At 47.8% G+C, this 17,808-nt stretch overlaps 3 protein-coding genes across 3 annotated transcripts; 1 reads left to right on the top strand and 2 right to left on the bottom strand.

Moving 5' to 3' along the window:
• Window positions 1-6,686: 6,686 nt before the first annotated feature.
• N7509_003889 (glycoside hydrolase family 18 protein) lies at window positions 6,687-7,694 on the bottom strand (the record flags this gene model as incomplete). Its single annotated transcript, XM_056628526.1, has 1 exon — window positions 6,687-7,694. The coding sequence occupies one exon, from the start codon at window positions 7,692-7,694 to the stop codon at window positions 6,687-6,689; it is 1,008 nt and encodes a 335-aa protein (XP_056491260.1).
• A 4,090-nt stretch (window positions 7,695-11,784) lies between these two features.
• N7509_003888 (WD40 repeat-like protein) lies at window positions 11,785-15,312 on the top strand (the record flags this gene model as incomplete). Its single annotated transcript, XM_056628525.1, has 3 exons — window positions 11,785-13,014; window positions 13,190-15,016; window positions 15,142-15,312. 3 exons carry the CDS (start codon window positions 11,785-11,787, stop codon window positions 15,310-15,312), a joined length of 3,228 nt encoding a protein of 1,075 aa, XP_056491259.1.
• Window positions 15,313-16,859: 1,547 nt separating this feature from the next.
• On the bottom strand, window positions 16,860-17,527 carry N7509_003887 (uncharacterized protein; the record flags this gene model as incomplete). The annotated part of the gene is made up of 2 exons (XM_056628524.1): window positions 16,860-17,155; window positions 17,257-17,527. The coding sequence occupies 2 exons, from the start codon at window positions 17,525-17,527 to the stop codon at window positions 16,860-16,862; spliced, it is 567 nt and encodes a 188-aa protein (XP_056491258.1).
• Window positions 17,528-17,808: the final 281 nt, after the last annotated feature.

Here is a 17,808-nt window from a genome sequence, read left to right as displayed (position 1 = left end):
TGTAGTTGGATTGCGTGTCATATGGACTACCATAGTATCCAGGAGTTGGAGCGTATTGCGAGTCGTGTTCCCATAGTTGGGTAGCTTCGGGCTGAGAGGTCAACTTATCGTAATCTGGGTCCTGTGTCATCTTTACAAATGAGGGCAGTCCTTGACAGGTCCATGTCAGCTTTCTTAACGGTACCAGCTTTCAATCAACGACGCTAACCAATGAAAATCGCAGTGAAAAACAATAGCCACAGGAAGAAAAGCATCTTTTCCTACCAGGGTTAGTTCGCTATGTAGACAATGCAGCCTTCTTTTTGATGTCAAAGGAGTGTGAGCGAAGGCTACGTGTGGCGGGGAGGCCAAAAAGAAAGGAAAACGAAGTTAGAAAGGGAGGAGGAGGGGGGGGGAAGGGATCTTGCCAGATTGTTACGATCAACACCTTGCTTGGTTTCTTCGCATGAAAGATTCTATTAACTTCCAAGGAAATTACGGTATTATAACAATGGCCCACCAAGTGTTACCAGGGCATACAGTACAGTCTGATCAGGATTTCTGGGGTATGGCTAAAATTAGACTAGTGTGTTTCAAAATAGGGTTCGGGAGTTAAAGTCGAAGAGTGTGGAGGTAAATCTAATTTCGAATATTACTGTAATAACAGCCCCCAGTGAGCTCGCACTGGGCGACAGTCCTCGCCAGGCTGTTGGGACAATGGATTCATACCTTCTCGTGGTGTCCGGTGTTAATCCCCGTTGGGGAGACCAAAGTGAATCCGCCGTGGTTGTGCGGTCCGGCCCGGCGCGGTGGGCGCGGGCACGACCGCACAACCACACCAAAAATCAGGGGAAAACGGCATATGAAAACCATCCGACTTCTTCTTACCCGACTCGCACTCGGGCCCAGACGCTGGTCTTGCATTACCAGTCGAAGTGGTGTCGCCCTAGGAAGAAGACAGGACACCCCTGAGCTTGTATACGGTCTGGGATCGCATCGTGCGAGATGCGGCGAGGCGGTAGTGAACCAGCGACGCAGGCAGTCAAGCTAACATCGGACAGACCTCGTTCAAGGCCCAGAGGCCTCGTTAAGACTCGAACTCGTTAAGGCTCGGAGACGTCGTTCGCTGGAGACCTCGTTAAGGCGAAGCTACGGGTAAGCTCTAGCACGGCTGTTCTGCGAGACACGGGCACCGCCGAGACACGGGCAACCCTCTTGGGAGACACACGGGCAATCTGGAAGATATTGGTGGTTGGCTGATGGCAACTGATGAAGCTCGTTAAGGCTGTGCCACGGGTAAATCATCGGCCCTGTTCAGTCGCTGGGGACCAAGCTTGGTTAGTAGGGAGCAACCGACATACACTGCCGGCTGGAGTGTATACGAGGGCTCTCTGCAAGACACGGTCGGCCTAGTGGAGGGAGACCTCCCTAGGTAACGCGAAACGAGAGCGCAAGCTTTCGCGGGGCGTGGTGTACAATGGCAGCCACTGTGGCAGGGGTGGGCCCTGTCAAGAGACTGTCTGTATAGCCTGAGAGGACGGATGCGCGTGTCGGTGTACAAAGAGACGGGAGTCAACTACCTCACTCGCACTGGGGGCCTGACACTGACCTCGGTCGGTTGAAGCGGTGTCGTCCTAGTTGGCCTGCCCGTGATGTATGCTTAAGGAGCAAACTAAGAGACACCCAGGGTGAGAGGCCTGGTGAACCTCGAGAGTCCAGAAGCCTCATTATCGGGTGAAAAACTGGGGTAGTGGTCTATGCAAGTAGGCCTGTCGAAGCTACTTAATGTCTTTTGGGCCACGGCACGACACCGATTCTGGAGACGAGCCGTGAAGATGTGGACGGACCTCCACACACTACCAGAAACCAATCCTCTCCGCAGGAGCTCAGATCGGATCAGGAAATTCAGGAGATACCACCGCTCGCCACTATATCAAGTAGCGGACGCGCTGAAAAATATCGACATGGAGTCACTGGAAACCATCAACCCGTTTACACTGGCACCATGGGACGCACGCGTGCAAATAGATGATGAGCCTATCTCGGAGGGGTCAACTGTACCCAGAGGATCAATGCAGATCGCGTTCAGCAGTTCAGCGCGGAATGAACTGGTCGGGTTTGGAGTGGCGATCGAAAAGCAACCACCACGCCAGCGGAAAGTGAGACTGAAGACCTTGTCTGTCACGTTGAGTGCGAGGACAGATCACAATCCGTTTTCTGCGGAGCTGGCCGCCATAGTGCATACACTGAAGACACTTGCGGCATCATTGAAAGACTTTCGGATCACACTGATCACGAGCAACAAAGCGGCGGCTCTGATGTTGACGAACCCGCGACAACAGTCGGGCCAGGGATTTGTCTGTCAAATCTACAAGTTGATGAGAAGACTGCAGAAACATGGAAACCACATCAGCGTCCAGTGGATCCCCACTAGCGAAGACAACAAACTACTTGGTCTGGCGAAAGAGCAGGCGAGAGCCGCGACACAAGAAGATGCCATCCCGCAAGTACAAGTTCCCAAAATAAAATCAACGACTCTCAAGATCGCGCGCACCCAAGCAATCCCCAGCCGCAAGCTGCCCGAAAACGTAGGGAGACACTCCCGTCGAGTGGATACCGCACTCCCAGGAAAACACACGCGACAGCTGTATGACCGATTATCGTGGAAAGAGGCGAGCGTGCTGGCTCAGCTCCGCACCGGCATGGCGAGACTCAATGGATATCTCTTTCGAATCAATGCCGCCGAAACAGATCAATGTGCATGTGGACAAGCAAGAGAGACGGTAGACCACTTTCTGTTTCGATGTCGGAAGTGGACAGCGCACCGGACGGAAATGCTGCAATGTACCCACACTCACCGAAGTAATATGTCCTTCTTCTTGGGAGGGAAGTCACCCTCCGACGATCAAAAGTGGAAGCCGAATTTGGAAGCAGTGCGAGCCTCAATACGGTTCGCGATCGCTACGGGCCGACTTGAGGCCACCTAGGCGTGCCGACAAACTGATAGAATACCTTACCTTACTAACCCCTACACCTTGTGATCGACGGTAGACGCGCTTCAACTGCCGAGGATAGGATGTTGAACACTTGAAGAAGCGCCTTCAAGCCAGTCTACTAACCAAATACTAACCCACAGGGACGACTATGAGATTGAAAGCTGAGAGGTCAAATGCGGGAGGAAATACTGCATGGGCTCCAAGGAGACACGGCGTATACCCAAACATGCATGTACTGGTAGATTACTGATAGTTGCCCTTTCGGCTGAGCCGCCGGGCGTTAATGAATTGTGTGTGTGTGTGTGTATCAATCGGTGGCTGGAATTACTCCTCGAATTTTGCAGGTCCCTTTACAATACTAGGTTTAAAAAGCAAGCTTCTTCACTTAAAGCGCTACTTAAAAAACGTTCAAAAAGCCCTCCAACTCCAACTAAAATCATGCTTGATCAAATTATTCAAGGCTGCTATCTCTCGATGCATAACGCCGCGCTTCTAGCAAAGGAAAATGTTGATTTACGCACTGCAAATAAAAAGAAACGACGAAAGCGTAGACAATCATATCGAAAAATACCACACGAAGAAGGTTTGCCGTTGAAGAAGCGTTACAGGTTATTCAGCAGCCAATTCAGGCTGTTGAACCTGTTGAGCAACCTCTACCAGAGCCTATTCAGCCGCCTGTTCTACCACCTCCACCAACCTGACGGCGGCAGGCAAGGTGTAGCGGCTGTCATAGAATAAGCCATTCAATTACCTAATGCCCTAGTAGATAGATTTCTCAATATAATGGCGTTTTTGTGGTAAAAATCTAGCTCAAAAACGTAGTGGTGGGCGGATTGATCCGCTCGCTTGTGTAATCCGTTCGTATGTGGATTACGTTATCCGACATGCGCTAGCATGCCTTAAGCTACCAATTTTGTAATTTTGGCAAAATGGTATCTGTAATGACTGCAAATAAGCGATGGGTCATCGGTACAATACTCTTACTTCCGTTGGATTTCGTAAAATTGATCGGCAGTTTAGCCGATCTGGAATTGTCGCTAATTTGCTTTCTTTAACAGAGCTGCGCTGCCCTTAGCTTCGTATTGCCGTACTTCGGAAAGTGCCTTGCTACATGACGTAGCCAAATGTTGGCCCGATGGCCCTCGGGAGCAGTGCATTTGCCAAGGCACAAGTCTATAAGAGGTGTATGTCTCCTTGATATTTACAAGGTCAGACATTTCTGTCAAAATCTAAATTTCAGGTTTGCTCACAGTACTGAGAGTTTAGAGATATGTCCAAGCCTTCTACATGGATCCCTTCGGAGAAACTCAAAGTGTTATGCATAGCCAGTCGCCCTCTTTGGTGGCCAGTGGCCCCATCTCTCTACCTTTCGGGCATTATCCACGCCGATGTCGTTCCGTCGACAATACCAGCAATGTTATTCGCCATTGCTCTATCTTTCCCTTTGTGCTTAGGTAGGAACTCTCACAAAGAAAGTATATGCTTCTAACTCTGATTACTTGTGCAAGTCACTTTTGGTGTTAATGATGTTTACGACTATGATTCCGATATGCAAAATCCTCGAAAGACAAAGTTTTGGTCAGAAGGTGCATTACTAACTCAGGAAAATCATCATTTCGTGCTCCTTATTGCCAAGGTTACTACTATCCTTATCGTCTTGTGCGCCATACCTGCAGCAATTCAAACTCCTCGATTGCTACTATGCACTTTATCATTTCTCTTTCTCACTTGGGCATACTCCTCGCCGCCGATGCGGCTTAAGGAGATACCAGTCTTAGACTCAATATCAAATGGAGCCATTCTCTGGCTATTTTGGGCAAGTGGATATTATTCTGGCGGAGGAAAGGCCCTGGTATATGAGACTGGTGATGACAGTAATGGTGCCTTTGTTTTCTTCTATGCCTGTGCCTGCCACGGACTGGCGTCGATTGTTGATACAAAGCCAGACAGCTTTGCAAATCATCGAACAATATCAACGTCCCTTGGAATAAGAACTGCGGCATTCCTTTTGGGGGCTTGGTTGTAAGTCAGCTTTACCCTTTTGCTACATAATGCCCACATACTAAATTTTTGGTCAAGTACTTTAGCTGGCTGCCAGGTTCAACCGTGGTCCGAAGTTGGCATGGCAAGCCTGGCTGGCATGGTATCCTGTCTTTACATTTTCCTCAGACCTCCCATGGGTGTTATCATCTGTCGATTGGCGTTTGTTGGATCCTATTGTGGCACAATAGTGTGGGTACTCCGCAACATGCTTCAGGTCAGCATGGGTACAGATATGCACATGCTCAGGGCTTGGTGATTGTTAAGTTTCCGGGTAATCCCACCTTATGGTAACGGTGGCTAGGCAGTGTGAGTAGATGTAGATAAATTAAATGCGACGGAAAGAGCATTTGCGGAGCGTTCGCTTCTTCTACGTCAGAACTCCGACTTGTTTGAGCAGAATAACGAGAAGAAAAGTCGACAGCGTACAAAGTCGACGGTAGTAGGGAAGGCTAAGATCATGGCGTTTGAGGACATTGCAGTGGTAAAAGGAAACGTGAAGAAAATGAAGCCGCGCAAGAAGCAAAGAGGAGGAAGAGACGGGCTGAACCGAGTGAAATATGTCACACCCTGCCACATGCAGAGGGTAACCGTCGCCCAGAACCGCTGAGGGGGACAGAGGATTATTGCTCCATTCTCCAATTTTGATTGAGTCTGACTTTTTTTACGGTATATTTATGGTCGATATTATATTTGACTCCACATCATGTAAACCTGAATCCCATACCAAGACACTACCTGACCATAAAATTGAATCAAAACCGTGGAATAAAAGACTTCAGTAATATCTTTGAGATAAAACTATGTGTTTCTTGGATTGAACTGATTAATAAGGCATGTTGATCATGCTTACAAGGATCACCGACAAATCACAAGAAACAACAGGGCTGGACCCGTTGCTTGCTCTACAATCATAGACATCTAGTGGATATAATTTATTGAATATATGGTATCTTAATCTGTTCCCCGGACATGATCACCATCTCTCAAAGTAGACAATATTATCGAACTTCCCGTGTGTAATGGGACTTCAGCAGGTTAATTCTTCGATCTTGTCATAAGTATAGTCGCCAGGTTGATCTATCTACAATTATCGGACCAAGGTTGTGTCCTGCTTGTCGATTAGAAGCTTCAGTCGCTCGAAACTTTCAACATTCTTGCATACGGATCTTTTGGGCTAAGCTCCCTCTTAATATCTACTTCAGAGGCATGGGAGTGTCAACTAAAATTTTACGCGAATCCTACTCCAGACGAGAGCAAGGATGGTGATGCTGGGGCATTTTGGCTTTGCATTAGACGATTTTGACTTCGACATTGATGATGCCACCCTACATCCTGCGCTACTCAGCTCTTATACGATATTTGCCATGGGTGATTACAATGTCCCGAGTAGGCCATAATCTTACTGTCGCCTCTCGTACTATAAGCACTTTGATCTAGACCGCTGTCTACAAAATTTCACGTATTTTACACGAAACTAGCAGACACATGGTACCTCCTCCCCTTTCTTCTTTTCGTGACGATCAACAGCTTCCTGCACAAGGGCTTTCTGCTTACCGTTACTAATCCAGCGACATGGCCACAAGTCTCTCGTCCTCAAGGTTTGTTCTCACCCGCGTTATGATAGAGAGCGAATGTTTCACCACTTCTGAAATAGTTGTCTCAGAACCACTAGCATGGGGATCCCGTATCGAGGATATTTCGGGCTTGTTGAGCATAGTTACATCCATTGCCGATATTGGAGTCAGAAAATCCGGCGGACCACATCATAATTCCACCAAACGCGGCCTCACTGATATGACCACAGATTAAGGTTGCCAGCGCATCTGGCTCTAGATAATATTGAGCGCCGCTGGAGGTCCCCGTTGCTGCAAAAGGGGCAGCCGGTAAACCGATGAAAATTTTAGCATTGGCAGATGGTGTCCCGGCGACGTTCGCTACCCAGGCATCGAAATTGATGGGCCCATTAACCGAGCAGCTCGGGTTATTGTAGAACTGGACCCAAAGATAGTCGAATTTTGTATTTGTGATCGCCAGTTGCATATTAGGCTCCGGAATAGGACATTGTGGCGCCCCCGTAATGTAATAAATATTGGAATGGTCGGAATCAAAGTTAGAGCGCAATTTGTTGATAAGATATTGGTAGTACTGGTTACCACCGGAGACCTCGATATTGAAGTCCCAGCCGTTAACAAATGTGGTACCAAAGGGCCGATGGACCGTAACACTTTCCGCGTTGCCATATGCATCCCAAAGATATTGACCGATAGCTTCAGCCTCCCGCTGAGATGAGAGTGAGTATGCTCCAACCGCGCCACCAAGCGACAAAATGACTTTGACGCCGTTTGACTGGCATTGCTTGATTGCAGTTGCTATATTTTCGCATTGAAAAGAACCACCAGATGCGGAAATTGAGCATGACTGTCCAATGGTACCCGAGGCAATTGTGTTACCATTGCCAAATCCATATAGGAATGCTAATACTACGATGTCAATACCGGCGGATGGTGCACAGTAAACTGATAGATCATTGTTTTCAACAGCAGATCCTCCGTTCTGCCCCCAGTATATGACGTTTTGATAATGATGAGAATCAGTCACATCATCGTTCCTGGCGGTAACTGCTGATACGGTAACTCCGAAACAGGCAAGGCTTGTCAATAAGCTTAGAAGGAGCATCCTTACTCTGATGATGAAATAGATCTGGGCAATCTCCAAGCTAGATAAGTTTTAGATCATTCGGGCGCTGTGAGGGAATTAATTCATTTGGCGGGAAGAGAAAGAAACTGGGACTCGAATGAATTAATAACTATGTCCAGTCAATTCTATGGACAGATACTAAATGCTGGATTATTAATCCGCTATTAGAATTTAAGGGCCCTCAGCTTGAAAGCAAAACGGCAGTGTTGCCCCCACAATGGAATTGAACGAATTACGACCAACTCACATCACACCGGACAGTACCAATGAATAGCCTTTGCCAATATTCTCTCGTTCATTTTCCACATCTTACCAAATTTACCACCAAAAGTTTATTTTGAACAACGTATATGACCTCATCCATATCTGTTGGCTGCCATGCATTACTAAGTTGTCGAAGATATTATCAGTCGATGTGCCGTCAAAGATGTTCGTTTACGATTACTGTACCTCCTGCACTTTTTTCTTGTCAGAACCTTAATTCTAGGGCACGCCAAGCCGTATGAGAAAGTTTGAAAATGTTAATGTAATCTTCAGGTCTCTTTTTTTATACATCCAAATCATGATTGCTGACCAGGGCAATTTACTGTAATTGTTGTTGTTGTTGTTGTTATTGACGTCATATTATCTCCTCCAAAAGCAATAACCTATTCCTCTATGACACCAGACCCCTCACGTGTCCATTCTTGATGTAGTCTTTTCGTGAACATCTTCCCTGAGTAGCGATTCACCAAGAGTACTTCTCATATTCATGTCCGAAGTAGTTGACTGCCTCGCTGGCGGCAACACCAGATAGCAAACGAAGGGCTGGCGAATCGACATGCGATTGAATCGGTAGGGCAGATGAGTTATTGTATACAAAGCCCGATGAGGATTGGTTGATAATATGTACAGTAGGCAGACCGGTTGTTCGAAGGCCCGTTGGCGTTGCGAAGTTGTCGACATGTTCATTTGAAAGCTTCCCGCCGCGTCGTCACAGCCAATAGAAGAATTTCCACCGGAGTTTCGATTTGGAAAGTTCGCAGCTTCGGTCAGACGTTGAGTTCCAACTTACTGACATCTCTCACCACGAAGAGGTGACTTTCTACGAGGGACAGGTCAAGTTACAGTAACTCCGGGGGGAAATCAAGTACAGAGAAGTGCAAATCCAGCTTCACCAATTTACATACACTCATTCTCTCTGGGCCCCACTGCCAAGCCGCTAGTTTAGGAATTGGGTATATATAAGTTGTCCTGTGTACATTACGTCATGACCAATGTGCCTGATATGATAGATGGATAGTGGAGTTCAAGTGGCTTGCGGTCAGTCCCGTGTGGGTAATGTGGACGAACATAGTTCGGTTCCACTGCTACAGTTAACATATCAGCAAGGGATCTCTTAGCTTCTACACTCTATTCTATTTTACTCCATAGACGAATCTTATAATAATGAAGCTTCCCTGAGCTGTATCATAGTCAAAGACTTGCTATGACTCTTCGACATGTATATTTAGTTTGATTCTTCTTCGACCACAACGTTCGCATGCCGGAAATGACCTTCTGCACTTTCTCTTTTCGCTCCGACGACATCCAGACTCCATTCAAGAAAATCTTTGAAATCTGGACCTGTCTGATGCTGCCAATTTCGTCTTACGAATGCTTTGAGTTCCGCGAAGAATTCCTCAATCGGGTTTAAATCAGGCGAGTACGGTGGTAAATACAACAGCTTGACACCAGCATTTGAACATAGTTCTCCTATTCGTTCAGTATGGTGAAATGACGCGTTGTCCATTATGAGGACGGATTTTGGCTCCGGCCATCGGCCACAATGATGGAGAAGCTGTTCAATAAAGTCCTCGAATATACTCGCGTCTGTCGACCCTTGGAAGATTCGCGATACGAAGATGCCATCTTGGCAATATGCTGGTAGAATTTGATACCGCTGGCCGCGCTGGAAACGGGAAACATGGACAGGTGTCACCCCGCGTGGGGACCAGCCAGTCCTCCGGAAGCCAGCCCGTTTATCACAGCCTGATTCGTCTATGAAGACCAGGTGATACGAGCAAAATTCTGAGAGCTGATGCAGATAATGATCTCTCAAATCCGCATTTCGCTCTTGTGCTATTCGTCGCGCTACCTTTTTGGTCCAACCCTGCGATCGAAGGGCTCGACTGATAGTGTATGTGGATACGAGCAATTCGAATTCGTCATATAAGAACTCTGCCATTTCGTCCAGGTATAAATCCGGTTTCTCGATCAAGTGGTCGCATAGTGCTTCAAGCACAAACGGTGTGATCATACGAGGACGGCCACCAGGGATCAACGGTGCTCGGACAGCGCCGAACATTCGGAGGTTGTTACTGATGGTTATGATCGAACGTTTGCTGCAGCCGGCCGCTTCTGCCATCTCTGAGGTAGTCAGCGATCTGCTGTCAATCATATCACGAATCATCACAAGCTGGGAGGGAGCGAGTCGAGGCGCCATGATGGTCTTTGTCGCACTGTCAACCAAAGTGGGTGAGATGGCCAAGGGCAACGGCAACAAGATGGGTCTGGGTCGGTTCGGGCCGACAGTCCAGCCGAAAGCGTTCACAGCCACTGCACCAATAGAAACGCGTCTACAAAACAGCCGCAATTCTGTATGGCGACGGCCCCTCAGACAAAACACAACACCCGGAGACTTCAGTTCGGCCGCGATATCAGTCAGGCGAACGTAGCAGCAGATGTGCTACTATATCTATATATGGCGGATCCAAAAATCTACACCGTCGGCTGGATCTGCGCTATTACTACTGAATATGTTGCCGCCCAAGCCTTCCTCGATGAACAGCATGCGGGCCCGGAGTCCTTGCCGCCTCAAAATAAAAACGACTACGCCTTAGGCAGAATTGGAAGACACAATGTGGTGATTTGCGTTTTGCCTCTAGGTGAATACGGTACCACTTCAGCAGCCCGAGTCGCCGAGGACATGTTACACAGCTTCCCTAATGTTCGGATCGGTCTGTTGGTCGGCATCGGCGGCGGAGCTCCAAGCCCTCAGAATGACATTCGCCTTGGTGACGTGGTAGTAAGCATTCCTCTCAACGGCCGGAGTGGAGTTATTCAGTACGATTTCGGTAAAATGATACAAGGCCAAGGCTTTCGTCCCACAGGCTTCCTTGATCAGCCCCCTACCGTCCTTCGCGCAGCGGTCAACGGCCTTCAGGCCCAATATGAGATGGAGGGCCATCAACTTGAAGAGTTCATCCATCATGCTCTTGAGAAGAAGCCACGACTACGGAAAAAATACCAGAGGCCAGATCTCGAAAGCGACCGGCTATATCGAAGTCACATCATCCACCCACCGGACAACAGCTCGGATTGTAAGATGGTTTGTGGCGATGATTCGACCAGGTTAGTCTCACGCCATCCACGCTCTGAGGATGAAGACAACCCGGCTATTCACTATGGTTTGCTCGCATCAGCCAATCAGCTGATGAAGGATGCTCTAATCCGTGACAAACTTGCAGCAGAAATGGATGTGTTGTGTTTTGAAATGGAAGCAGCTGGGCTGATGAATCATTTTCCATGCCTTGTGATCCGCGGTATCTGTGACTACTCAGATTCACACAGAAACAACGGCTGGCAAGGGTACGCGGCAATGGTCGCCGCAGCATACACCAAAGACCTTCTATGTCGAATCGTTCCTGGGCAAGTCGAAACAGAAGAGAGGATTCTGGAAGTTCTCAAGCCATCTATCGAGTATGTGGCTCGAACTATCAATCGCATGGACCATGATTCCATACTGGATAAGCTGCCTGTTGCGACTGAAGCCAGGTTTGACTCGTTCTCCGATCGAGATGAGGTACAATGTCTCCAAGGCACTAGGACCAAGCTCCTCAAGCAAATTATGGAATGGGCTATGTCACCATCTCAAAAAGGCATTTTCTGGTTACAGGGAATGGCAGGGACAGGAAAGTCCACAGTATCTCGGACTGTGGCAAGGTTGCTAAAGGAAAGCAACCGCCTAGGTGCTAGCTTCTTCTTTAAGAGGGGCGATGGGAATCGCGGGAGCGCAAAGATGTTTTTTCCGACAATAATAAAACAACTAATGCGGGAGATTCCTGAGGTGGAGCCTGGCGTGCACAGGGTACTCGAAGATGACCCTGACATTGTGTCAAAATCTCTCAGAGAGCAGTTTAAGAATCTACTCCTTCAACCGCTGCTCGGGCTTGACCAACTCAGCCAACAATCTCGAACCACTGTGATAGTGGTCGACGCTTTAGACGAATGTGAGCATGATCCAGATGTCCGAAACATAATCCGATTACTGCCTCTTTTACAGAAGGCAAAAGCAGTCCGCATCCGGATCTTCTTGACCAGCAGGCCTGAACTCCCGATCAATCTCGGCTTTTCAGAGATCACGGACCATGAATATCAAGACATAGCTCTTCATGAGATACCTGAAGAATCGACAGCACAGGATATACAATTATTCCTGAAGGACCAATTTGCGAAGATCAGGCAAGATAGAAATATTCCCACTAACTGGCCTGGCGATGATGTTATCCAACAATTGGTCGCGATGTCCGTTCCATTGTTCATTTCAGCTGCCACTGTATGCCGTTATATCGCAAATTCTAGATGGGAACCTAAATCGCGTCTCGAAGAACTTCTAAAGGACCAAGCCAAATATGTATCAAGAATGGATAAGACATACATGCCAATCTTGACACGACTACTGGATGATCAGGAGAGTGACGAGGCAGAGCAGCAACAGCTCCTACAAGAGTTCCAGAATATTGTTGGTGTCATCATTCTTCTCGCTACTCCGTTTTCAGTGAATACGCTGTCTGCCTTTCTTAGTATAGGAGCCGACCAGATCAGTAATAGATTGAATTTGTTCCGATCGGTTCTAAAGGGTTACGATAGACAGGATCAGCCTATTGGGATTCTACATTTGTCATTTCGAGACTTTTTGGTCCAATCTCATGGCAAATTCGGAGTGGAGGAGCCAAAAAAACATTGGGAAATTGCTCTCTATTGTCACAAAACTATGCGAAGACGTCTTCAGAAAAATGTCTGTAACTTCGAAAGCCCTGGCATGCGTAGGGCAAACATCGATCCTCAATCTCTCCGGCACTGTTTACCACCCGAACTCGAATACTCCTGTCGTTACTGGGTTTACCATCTCGAACACAGTGAAATATCATCTCCTCGGATACAACATATTCTGTCCTTCCTGCAGGAGCATTTTTTGCACTGGGTAGAAGCATTGAGCCTACTAGGCCTTGCATCGGAAGTGGTAGGGATGCTTAATCTTCTCCAAATGATTATATCAGTAAGTTCATGACTAGCCATATGCGATACACACTAATTGATATAGAGTGACCAACAGCCCATAATATCTGATTTCCTTCAAGATGCAAAGCGCTTTATACTACAGAATAGCCAAATAGCCGACGAGGCGCCCCTTCAGCTTTATTGTGCAGGTCTTATCTTTGCCCCCCCAACAGTCAATAATTCGGAGAGAGTTCAATGAAGAGTTTCCTGCTTGGATTTCCCAGTTACCAAGAATTGAGGAAAATTGGAGTGCAGAATTACAGACTCTTGAGGGCCATTCGGAGGGGGTTCGATCGGTCGCCTTCTCGCCTGATGGTCGGCTGTTGGCGTCAGGCTCTTTAGATAACACCGTGCGGCTCTGGGACTCAGTCACGGGTGATCTGCAGCAGACTCTTGAGGGTCACTCAAGCGCGGTTCGATCAATCGCCTTCTCGCCTGATGGCCGGTTGCTGGCGTCTGGCTCTGACGATGACACTGTGCGGCTCTGGGACCCAGTGACAGGCGACTTACAGCAGACTCTTGAGGGTCACTCGGAGATGGTTCGATCGATCGTCTTCTCACCTGATGGCCGGTCGCTGGCGTCTGGCTCTTACGATAAGACTGTGCGGCTCTGGGACCCAGTGACGGGTGATCTGCAGCAGACTTTTAAGGGCCACTCGAGCTGGGTTGAATCGATCGTCTTCTCGCCTGATGGCCGGCTGCTAGCGTCAGGCTCTTGGGATAAGACTGTTCGGGTCTGGGACCCGGTGACAGGCGACTTACAGCAGACTCTTGAGGGTCACTCGGAGAGGGTTCGATCGATCGTCTTCTCGTCTGATGGCCGGCTGCTGGCGTCTGGCTCTGTAGATAACACCGTGCGGCTCTGGGACTCAGTCACGGGTGATCTGCAGCAGACTCTTGAGGGTCACTCAAGCTCGGTTGAATCGATCGCTTTCTCGCCTGATGACCGGCTGCTGGCGTCTGGCTCTTGGGATAAGACTGTGCGGCTCTGGGACCCAGCGACGGGCGATCTGCTGCAGACTCTTGAGGGCCACTCGAGCTCTGTTAATTCGATCGCCTTCTCGCCTGCTGGCCGATCGCTAGCGTCAGGCTCTTTAGATAACACCATGCGGCTCTGGGACTCAGTCACGGGTGATCTGCAGCAGACTCTTGAGGGCCACTCAAGCTCGGTTCGATCGATCGTCTTCTCGTCTGATGGCCGGCTGCTGGCGTCTGGATCTGACGATAAGACTGTGCGGCTCTGGGACCCAGTGACGGGTGATTTACAGCATACTCTTGAGGGCCACTCGAGCTCGGTTGGATCGATCGCCTTCTCGCCTGATGGCCGGCTGCTAGCGTCTGGCTCTTGGGATAGAACTGTACGGCTCTGGGATCCAGTGACAGGCGATTTACAGCAGACTCTTAAGGGCCACTCAGACTGGATTGAATTAGTCGTCTTTTCGTCTGATAGCCGGCTGTTGGCGTCAGGCTCTTTAGATAACACCGTGCGGCTCTGGGACTCAGTCACGGGTGATCTACAACAGACTCTTAAGGGTCACTCAAGCTCAGTTCGATCAATCGCCTTCTCACCTGATAGCCGGTTGCTGGCGTCTGGCTCTGACGATGACACTGTGCGGCTCTGGGACTTAGTGACAGGCGACCTGCAGCAGACTCTTGAGGGTCACTCAAGCTCGGTTGCATCAATCGCCTTCTCGTCTGATGGCCGGCTGCTGGCGTCTGGCTCTTACGATAAAACCGTGCGGCTCTGGGACTCAGTCACGGGCGACCTGCAGCAAACTCTTACCACGCATGCACTTGTCCACGATCTCGAGTTCTCGCAGGATGGTTCATATGTAACCACCAACCTAGGCACCATTGTCGTTCAGCCCGGCCACGAAAATGACGTTTCTCATTCGACCCATACGCGTCTGCCAATCCTCATTGAGCAGCAACAATGGATCAGCCTAGACCGCAAAGATGTACTATGGCTTCCTCCTAACTTTCGGCCTAGCTGTTCCGCGGTCAATAGGAACTTACTTGCCTTGGGTCACTCATCAGGGCGGGTTACTTTTCTACGATTTTGTCTATAGTAGAATTCAATCCTTTCTATTCTCAATCTTCTCTCTATTTTCTAATCTCTTTGTAGAAAGAATTGCCTGGGAGAGAAACGAAATATATATCAGAATTCCTGTTAACAGAATGTTCTACCGGGTTCCACGAGGCTCCAAAGCCACAGCTCTATATTGCTGAGTCGGTGACTCGACCAGGCCTGGTCTACGCAGCAGGAAAGGATGCAGTACCCGGCCAACCCCTCTAAACAACACTCATTTCTCGAACTAGGGCCTTGGCAGTGGGGCCCAGAGAGAATTTGTGAGTGTAAATCGGTGAAGCTGGTTTTGCACTCCTCTGTATATTGCCAAACCCTTCAAAGAGATGCACGGATTCGGCCACCTGTCATCTTCTCTTCCCATGCAGCGGTCCGAGTGGCCATTGAGGATGGTTATACTGTACATATCCATGGACTGAATCTCACACATCATAAACTCACGTCAGAATTCTACATAATGTTCCATTCATGGCACCTCCCTATCTATGAACAGAAACTGCGATATCACTTGTCACGTAAACATTGACAACCGTAGATGTCGAAGAAATGGACATTGACGGGGGTGCTGAGGAATTTGCTGGTACAATATTGACCTGAATTGCAGAACATGGGAGAGAAGAATTCTCATCAATTTCATCTTGGACTATTTGTCGGAATTTCATGAATTGTATTATCGAATCCTGGCCACATTCAGCGGCCTCTGCCATTTTTGCTATAGCCAATTCTTTGCTGATTATCATATCATTGATCATTCGCAGCTTCCAGAATGGAAGGATGGGTAGACCGCTTCGGCGCGACATTTTGCTATGCTGAAGAGCGCTTTAAGGCGGAAGTCAAAATTTAAAGATATAGATGAAAAGATGAAGAATCATTGACTCTTTTTTTGTGGACCTTAAGCCTCTCTATAATTTGATGGGCAGACTATGTTGACTTTATACTTGTAGAGTTTATACTATAATTAATTTTCTTCTATAATATATTAGAAGACATGACCGTATGAGAAGTTACCGCAGGGCAGGACAAAGTCTATTTGACTGTGTTCGTTATCAATTATCGACACAAATGCATGATTATTACGCAGTATTAGCGACCCCTGACTATCGATTTAGCGCGGGTTATACTAAAGGCGATACTGACTGTATCATCGGAATCACCTAAGTTAGCTTCATATTGAGCGTCATATAATTTCTTTGCACTAGCACCTTCGCAGTGGGCGAAACGTGGTCAACGGGGCGGAAGCTGGTGTCGCTGCTGATTATGCCGTATCTTGCTATTGTACGAAAACTTACAGCCATTCTCAAAATTGCGTTGACCAGTACACATTCAGAAACTCTTTCCTGACCCCGTTGCCAAGCCTTTAGCGTAGATTATTCATTGGGCGGGAAATACTAAGTTGAGGACTGCTGTTAAATGAACCTGGAATAGCATGGTACAGTACTGTATCTCTCCGTCCATAAGATTGCAACTAGTGACATCGTTGAACACGCAGCTTCGTCGTAAGATTATGAAATATGATTAACCTGGTTCATCCAGTATGGTGCTTCTTATCGAGAGACCGAGGTGGAACAGACTATGTCGCGAATCCTACAACAGACGCAACTCTCCCAAAAAGCTACTGTAAGGTGGGTTTTTCCAGAATGGAGCATCTTTGAATGTCTTGACTGATATAGGCTCTAACGATTTTAATCTACGTGGATCAATCTCAGATGAGAGTCGGCGTTGGCATACTGTAATGAATTCCTCCGCAATAGCAATTCTCAAATAGCTCGGCGAGCCTCATAAACAGCAAATGTAACTAGTCTATCCTCCTCTAACTCCCCCTTTGATAGTAATGCGTTCAACAACTTTCCAGGAAAGATATCCTCTCGGCTTATTCCATCTACAAGCGGCGTCCGCATGGGCTGCAAAGAGTCCAGGAGCTGGCCGGGATCATGTCCTTGCGAAAACACCGCCTCTTTGTACCGCGAGAAAGCAATGCTTTGGAAGTCCACTGGGAGCTGCCAAGCCTTGCATAAATGATATACAGAAACATCGATAAGCAGTCTCTCCGAGTCTGTACTGCATTTGTTAGCTTTGCGGGATCAGGTATACTGTCGAATTAGTACAATACATCCAGTACCGTGCTGTAGCTTGTCAGATGAAGAAAGATCTTACCTGGAATTTCTGTCTTCTCCAGGTGGTAAGAGTACGCACCGAGATAGATCAATTCCAATGTCCGTAATACGGTGTGTACATCCACAGAATGAATATAATAAGTACGTCTGCCACCTGACTGGGCACTTTGCTCAAACATCCTGTTGAGATATGGGCTTTCAGAAGCGATTATTGATGTGTGTACTTTGATCTGGTGGTTCTGGGCAAATATGAGAGCATCATGACCGGTTTTAGCATACCAAAGTCTCCCCCGTATGGCATGGACGAGCATCTTGGATTTTGGGACCATTTTTACCTTGATTATCAAGGGTTTATCAATAAATTTCTCCGAATTTATCTATCAATGTTCAACGGGCAATTCTATCATAACGCAATATTCATTTTTGCAGGTATGGTGGTTCAACATGGCGATCAGTGACCCAACTAGCTCATCACCAAAAATATCGACTTTTATCGACTGATTTCTCTTTGGCATCCCATGCGCTTTGAAATAGCAACTCAATGAGATTACTGTATAGTACAGTACCGTGGGGCTATGGATAACCCTCTCAT

Source organism: Penicillium cosmopolitanum (assembly GCF_028827165.1).
Source record: "Penicillium cosmopolitanum strain IBT 29677 chromosome Unknown utg000005l:1.0-4006212.0:1.0-4009387.0, whole genome shotgun sequence".
NCBI lineage: Eukaryota > Fungi > Ascomycota > Eurotiomycetes > Eurotiales > Aspergillaceae > Penicillium > Penicillium cosmopolitanum.
Note: the sequence above shows the minus strand (reverse complement) of the source record. Positions and strands in the feature narration are given on the sequence as shown.